We start from the raw sequence: 7,500 nt of genomic DNA, 5'->3' as shown, positions 1-7,500 counted from the left end.
TGACTCCCTCGTTTCAATATTTTTTTTTATGTACTAGCTGTAACCAACAACGGTGCAAAGTTCTTACAAACTTTTATTTCAATTTCTTTTTCAATGGATAGCTTTTGTTTGCTTCTTTGTGTTAGAGAATGAAAATGACCTTAGAGAGGAGACATTTAATTTAATTTAATTTGTTTTAGGAAGCTAGAGGGGAGAATGTGGGAGGTTTGGGCAATTGCCTAAAAAGCCGCACAAGAGAACTGGAAGAAAAACATTCGAGTACATCGAACTCCAAGAGGAAAAAACTATTGCACAAGGCGACAAAACATTGTTGCCAAACAAGTGGTTAAGAAACAAAATTCGTGCACAAAAGAATTGCCCCACTCTCCATCAAAGGCAAAAAGTGTATCTACCATTTAATCATTATCCCCAAATATCACTTGCCTTGACACCTTTTCAATTTTCCTACCATATAGTATGGCTAGCAGTAATCAACTACAAGTACGGAAAGGCGTTTTACAGAGCAAAATCGGAAGACTTCCGATTCTTGTCATAGAGAAGTTTCAAAACTGGGGGGCAACGCAGACCATGAGTGTTCTTTCAGTGAAACCAAAGAATGTTGAGGAAGTAGAAAGGGTCGTAAACGCTGCGAAAGAGTACAGTTCAGAGGTTAACTCATGTTCTATACGGTGCGTTGGAGATGGGCATTCGTGGTCGCCTCTCTTTGCAGACGAGAATAACATCTTGATGTACACATCAGAACTGACCCTGGAAGATGGAAAGCGGATACGCCTTAATGAGGTTTGTGCAACTTACTACCAGAATTTGAATGAAAATTGCCTTGCTCAAGGAACGGGTGTCTTCTAATTATCGTAAAACCCCGGCTAACATTATTTGACATCGTGTTAGTAAAATTAGACATTCGGTGTCCAAAAGGTCGAACAATGTTTGCCCAAGCAACGAACGTGGTGAGCCCACGTTACCCAAATTCCTTTTCTGATTGGCCGCTTCTTCCAGCTCGGGCAAGGTTTTTTTTAGCAGACGTGACTAAATAATCAAACGTTTCTTCACGACGCGAAATGTTAGATTATTTATTTTTTTATTTTTAGACTGAAACACGAGAAACCATTAAATGCAAACTTAAGAGAGGTAGAAAATTATAACCTGTCACGATGTTGGAGGAAAATGCTTTGGGCGGGGCTTAAAATTTCAACCCTTTTGCCCCTAAGAGTGAATTTACAGATCTTAATCTGGCTAACGATAGACGATTTAACTCGTCCATGGGGACTTCTCAAGGGTCAATTTGGCGATCTTTTGCAATTCCCGCAGGTGAGAAATTTGCATGACCACTCACTCAGAATGCTTTGAAAAAAATAAACACCACGCACGCAAGGTATTTTTTAGCATTGTCTTATTCTAATTCAGGTTGGTTAGGAAGCGTTCATTGAAGTTTTTAATACCACCTGTCATTTTCATGTCGTATTATTGACTCTGCAGTACCGTTATACATTTCGCACATAACTCTAAGGGGAAGATACATATTTAACGGTTTTAACAGAATGTCAAGAACCGTGGTAGTCAGGGTGCGTGTAAGCGATATAATTTTAACAATAGAATTTGATATGTTTGAAGTTTCCTACAAGGACACGTGAGTTGCAGAGTAGAGGTTATGAAATGTTTGGCAAGAAAGAAGATTTAGGCCTTAGAGATGTTGAACAGATGGGAAAGTCATGGGGCCAGAAATTATGGTAGCAATCATTAGAAGAGGAAATGTCGGTATATGTAACTTTCATTTCCAAATTGCAATTCGACCTTGAACAGTGGAAACGGAAGAGCCGCTATGTGAACATACCTCTTCTAAATCCCGTCATTATGTGTAGTGGAAAAACCGAGGACGATGGTGTTACAGACCGTGGAAGCTGTTACAAGGAAAGTAGAATGTTTGTGAAAAGGTCATATCAGCCATTCCAAAGGAGAGATGAAGTTTTCATAAACCATTGTGCAGTGTATCAAAGAGAAGAAGGAGAAATGAACGTGTAACGAGCCACGGTTGCATATATTGTAGCGGTTCAAACTGTGGAATCGGAGTAAACTATGTCGGTGATTCCAAACGGCAGTCATTACAGCGGCTGCTTCTTATTTTAATGTCATCAGCGAATGATCATGAAAAGACGGAAATGAACAGTTATCAAAATTGGACGCCGGTTTATCTTTTAAGATATACCTCACAAGAACAATTTAGATTATACATCAAATATAATAAACATAAATCAATTTTAAATGTGAGATGATTTTGGTATTAAGACGGTTATCGAGCAATCTTTTTGGTATCCAGTTGAGGACCCTTTGTGGAGTTTTGATAAAGAGGAGAGATGGAAATGAAATCAAGCCAGTTTGGCAGAAATTGTCACATCAATAGGTTAAAAAATTGTTTGGATAGTGCACGAACAGGGAACAAACTGTGGTTGCGAAGTCGAGAACAGTGAATATTTGTGAGCAATAAACAAGGACAGGGACTAAATGTTAGGAATTCCAAACGCGAGTCCTTGTGTGCTTGTTTGTCTTTTAACAAATGACATTTGTCAGGGTTATTGAGCTACCTTTGATGTGAGGGCATGAGGAAGTTATTTTGTCGAGTGTTGCTAAGATACATTTATTGGCAGGTACTAAGTAATTGGAGATCGGATAAATACACAGTATGCTTCATTGGCAGAAATTAGACAATTAATGACGAAATACTTTAAAGTTGTACAATGAAATATGTAGTGAATTGTTCTGTTTTAATGGATTGGTTGTAAAATTGAGTGAATTTTTTAGGGGAAATAGAAACAAGATGAAAATTGTAATTGCAGGATAATGTTTCACCGGATTTAAAAGGGGGAAAACGGGGAGGTTTATTGGATTGTTCTTACGCGCCACGCGATTGAGATGTTTTGTCGACACGGGCACTTTTAGGCAGAGTTTGTTAAGGTAGAGAAGGAGAAATCAACGAAATCTCGCAACTGATAAGGATGTTAATGATATGGTATTTATATAGCGCATTTTTTAATGTACATATTCAAAGGCGCTTTACAATACTAGGAATTAAAAGCCTGTAAATCCTTTACGTACGCATTGCGAACCTATGCATTTATTGTGTGGTTTCATTGGAGGACATACATCAGTTTCTTTCTATACAAGAGTAGATGACAGGGCCACTTTAACAGTTATTGACCAAAATGGGACTTACAATATTATTTTTGTACTAGTTTCCAAAGTAAATATTCTCTCAGCCTACGTTTACAGTTTATGATGTCTTTTAGCCTTCACAGGAGGATAAGCCCATCACCGTCACAATTGCACCAGGAGTAACTACTGGCGAACTGAGCGAGCTTTTCACCAGAAACAATTTATGTCTGATGTCCGATGTCATCCTGGACAAAGTGACGTACGGGGGAGTAATTGCTACCGGTTGTCACGTAAGACAAGTGCAATATATGTCGTGACTTTGTATTGGATTATACATTATCCAGCCACCTGGAGTAGTGGGGAGGGGATAGTGTAGGGGAGAGGAAGGGAGGTGTACAAGAGGCGGGAGATAGGAGGTGGGAAGAGAGACTTCCAAAGGTGCGGGAAGTCATAAAGAGCACAGGGAAGAAGGAAGGATATATTCTCATGTCCCCCACAGAATAGCCAATCAGTAAAAATTGCTTAATTTAAGACTTATTAGCAATTTATTGGCAAATTTGGCTCCCTCTGGAGAGAAATAGGTTGCGTCTGTCAAAGTGACGGTGCAAGTTGTCTCCTTGCTTCAAGTAGGATAGGGTGAGGAAGTTAGTGACATTATATCAAATTCTTGTATATGCTCTTATTTGAAGACAGTCAGGGGGAGGTAATCAGTGCAAGATAAAAGAGGTCTCACATTTCAGATAAAATTGTGCCAAAGTCCTGTGACCAGTTATGCTACAGAAACTGGAAATATAAGGGCCAGCGTGTTCACAGCTGACAAATAAAAATGCAACTTACACCAGTCTTTCGATGTCTTTCGATTCCTAGGGCGTCGGTAAAGATCAGTTGTCGGTCTCTGACATTGTGACTGGAATGTCTCTTGTGGGAGCGGATGGTGTTAAAACGGAAAAGGATTTGACAGTTTCTTCTGATGAAACAAATTCTTTAAAGGTAAATATTGCTATGTCCCTGTTCCCTGACCAGTGCTTTCTGTGAGTGTGCGTGGTCTGTTGCCTTAGGTATTTAGGACCAAAATCAAGGAGTACTCTTAGTTGCACGATAAGAAATTCCTCCAGTCTTGAAACCTTTAAGAAAACACATTTGTAGTAAAGACTTTGCGAGAGCCCTACATTGTGCCAACTGTTACCTATGTATGTCCTAATTCACAACTGATTACGATGAATTATTAGGTCCAACAAGCTTTAATTCTCTTTTCATATTTTACTTTCATTTACTTAACCCATTGACACCTGAAACGCCCTAAACTGCCCGTAGAAGACAGTACAACTTCTACCACTTGTGACTTCATCAACATCGACCAAAGGAAAAAGTTGGGGTAGCCCTTGGGTGCCAACATTTTCCATCGGTGCCTACACGAGACCGAATGGATGAATCTGATCCTCACTATACCTAGAAAACCTTTGAATTTCAGTTCGCAAAATAGAGAGAATATATTGCCTCGTGACCCTGCAACACTTTGGGTGATAATGTGCCACTTTCGTAATGCTCAGCTCATTTTTACATCAGCAACAAGGCGAGAGGAAAGCAAACAGAAACACCAAAACGAAAAGAGTGGAAGCAATGGGGATGGCACAGCAAAAAAAGGGACCCCCAAAGCCTAAATGGTTGCGCATTTTTTACGTCCAAAATTTTGCTTTGTGTGCTTGCCAGAAAAAAAAAATTGAAATTTTTGGTTAGAAAAGAATTCTGTTTTCTTTGGCTCAAAGGTCATTTTTGGTGGTTTGGCTGCAATTTAGCTAACTGACGGCCCATAAACCGCAAATAGGGCTAAAATGTTGTAAATCTTGGTACATCCCTTGCAATTTGCACATTTTCAGTTCTACTTGAAAGTATTGGCATAGATAGGTGGCAGCAGTTAGCAGTGATGCTAAAACACTTTAATAAAGTTCTGTCAATATCATTATCATCATCATTATCATTATCATCATCATCACCAGAATCATCATTACGGTTAATGAATCATCTAAAAAAAATCAGTAGTGAAAATGGGTCAGGCAAAACTATATTACGAAGGGCAACACTTCTCCATAAATTCATGGATCTATGCACGATCATCTTTTGTTCTGCACATGACTGGTTTCAAAACCCTTGTTGTATATAGTTTGGTAAAACGTTGTCAGATAATCACTTTTCCCCCTTCTGAAACACTAATCATTTTGCCCTTTGTCTTAGTGCAATTTGGGTCTCTTTGGTGTGATGACTGACATAACATTAAAAGTTGAGCCGATGGTCATTGTGAAAACAGAGAATGATTTCACCTACACAGTGGGCGATGTGTTCTACAATTCTGCGACTCTTAAAAAACTGTGGGACGAAAACTGGTCCGTTGAAATTTTTTGGTTTCCATTCAACAGCCTAGATTGGTGTTCCTTACTCCTCCTCGGGTTAGCTGCACTGTGTAAAGGTAAGTGAACTTGCACTAGTAATAGAAACTATATAATCCTGCAAATTAAGCTCACATGAACCTTTACGGGGATTTTCAATAGCTAGCATAGAAAAATGTTCAGTTGTGAAGTAAAACCACCAATTGAAAGTAATGATTATTGAAGGATGGAACGTAAAACTAGCGTGTGTGACGATTTGATCTTGAAATGCCAAATAGCTTGGAATCAGCTGAATGTTTGCTTGTAGTCTGGAATTTAACACAAAAACATTGCCCTGCAGTTTTTTGTTTTTCTTTTGCCGATTGTCGAAAGTGTCACATACTGTAAAAACCCGCATGAAAGAACACGTGTTTAGGGGGTTCAGGCTGATCTTGTTCTTACTTATTGGGTGTTTTCTGCAAAATCAGCATGAAAGTGTTCTTAAATTTTTTTCTAAAAATTAAACACTGAACAAGACTACCAACACTCAACAGATGAAATTTTTATTAATTAGTGGATGGAACTAACTTCAACATCAAACAAACAGTATAATAATAATATAAACAGAATAATAATAATAATAATAATAATAATAACAATAATAATAATACTAATAATATTATTATATTATTAATATAATAATATTACTATACTGATAGAACTATAACAGCGAACAGACCTGACATCATTGTTAAAGATTCAGTAAATTCCACCTGTAAACTGATTGATATGACTGTCCCATCAGATAGGAACATTGCATTGAAGGAAATAGAAAAGAAAAGCAAGTATAAAGATTTAGAAGTTGAAATACAGAGAATGTGGGCAGATGAAAACCATAGTGCTCCCTGTAGTTATTGGTGCGCTTGCCACAGTGAAAAAAGGAATGGTAGAAAACATCGAGAAAGTAGCAAAGAGTGCTTCTGTGACAGAGATTCAAAAGATATGCATGCTGGGATCTGCGCAAATCCTCAGAAAGGTGCTTGGTATCTGAACAGAAAGATTGACTTGAGTGACTGATGCCCCAGAATAATAATAATAATAATAATAATAATAATAATAATAATAATAATAATAATAATAATAATAATAATAATAATAATAATAACTTTATTTAGCCAGGGTAGCACGTAATATATATAGCCACGGGCTAAAAAACTTGTGGCCCTAAAATCAAATTACAAAATTAATCAAATCAAATCAAATTAAATCAACTACTGGATTTTGATTAGAGGGCAAAAACTCTCGGAGCACAGTAGACTGACCAACAAACTCAACCCACATATGACATTGAGTCAGGGAATCGAATCCGAGACACATTGGTGGAAGGCAAGCGCTCTCAGCACTGCACCAACCCTGCTCCCCTATTTTTTTAGGCCCTGTTTACAAGCAGGTAGGGTAACCCTAGTGCTAGGGTTACCCTAGCAGAAGAGTTACCCCAGCGCTCCTACATTTCTTCTTTTTTTCATCGACGTGTTTACAAGGCAGCTAGGGTTACCCTAGTGCCAGGGTAACCCTAGCTGCCTTGTAAACACGTCGATGAAAAAAAAAACCCGGGACAACTTTTTAATTGTTTCCAGACCCTTTGAATGTTGACAACAAACGTCCATCATGGCGGACCGAGTACACCGCGACGCTCAAAGCGTTATAATCTCCCCTTTCTCTCAGAAACAGAAAACATTTCTAGTGCACAATAGGTAAGCATCTTTTCCTGGAATACTTTCGCCACCACTGATCTGTACGGTCATGTTTTCTTCGTAAACTTCTCGTTGAATCACTCTCCCGTTTCACATGTTCATTCGAACGAGTGATGTATTGTATTCCAGGGTCGTGTTTAATATTACAACTTGTTGTCGTTGTCTAGAAATAAGAAGGTAACATAACAGCATTCCATAACTCTCGAAAAACAGCAAGAACAGGCTGTATAGACGCG

General features: G+C 38.4%; 1 protein-coding gene across 1 annotated transcript in view; it reads left to right on the top strand.

The window, feature by feature from the left end:
* Positions 1-7,500, top strand: part of LOC138001021 (uncharacterized) — a 48,306-nt gene that overhangs the window by 15,573 nt on the left and 25,233 nt on the right. The window contains exons 2-5 of the mRNA XM_068847690.1: positions 456-780; positions 3,282-3,437; positions 4,015-4,137; positions 5,380-5,611. Coding sequence (XP_068703791.1) covers positions 457-780; positions 3,282-3,437; positions 4,015-4,137; positions 5,380-5,611 — 835 coding nt within the window. The 5' untranslated portion in view covers position 456. The remainder of the gene's footprint in view (positions 1-455; positions 781-3,281; positions 3,438-4,014; positions 4,138-5,379; positions 5,612-7,500) is intronic.

The sequence above is a fragment of the Montipora foliosa genome, chromosome 4, assembly GCF_036669935.1.
Source record: "Montipora foliosa isolate CH-2021 chromosome 4, ASM3666993v2, whole genome shotgun sequence".
Taxonomy (NCBI): Eukaryota; Metazoa; Cnidaria; class Anthozoa; order Scleractinia; family Acroporidae; genus Montipora; species Montipora foliosa.
The sequence above is the reverse complement of the archived record's forward strand: the minus strand, read 5'-3'. Positions and strand labels throughout refer to the sequence as shown.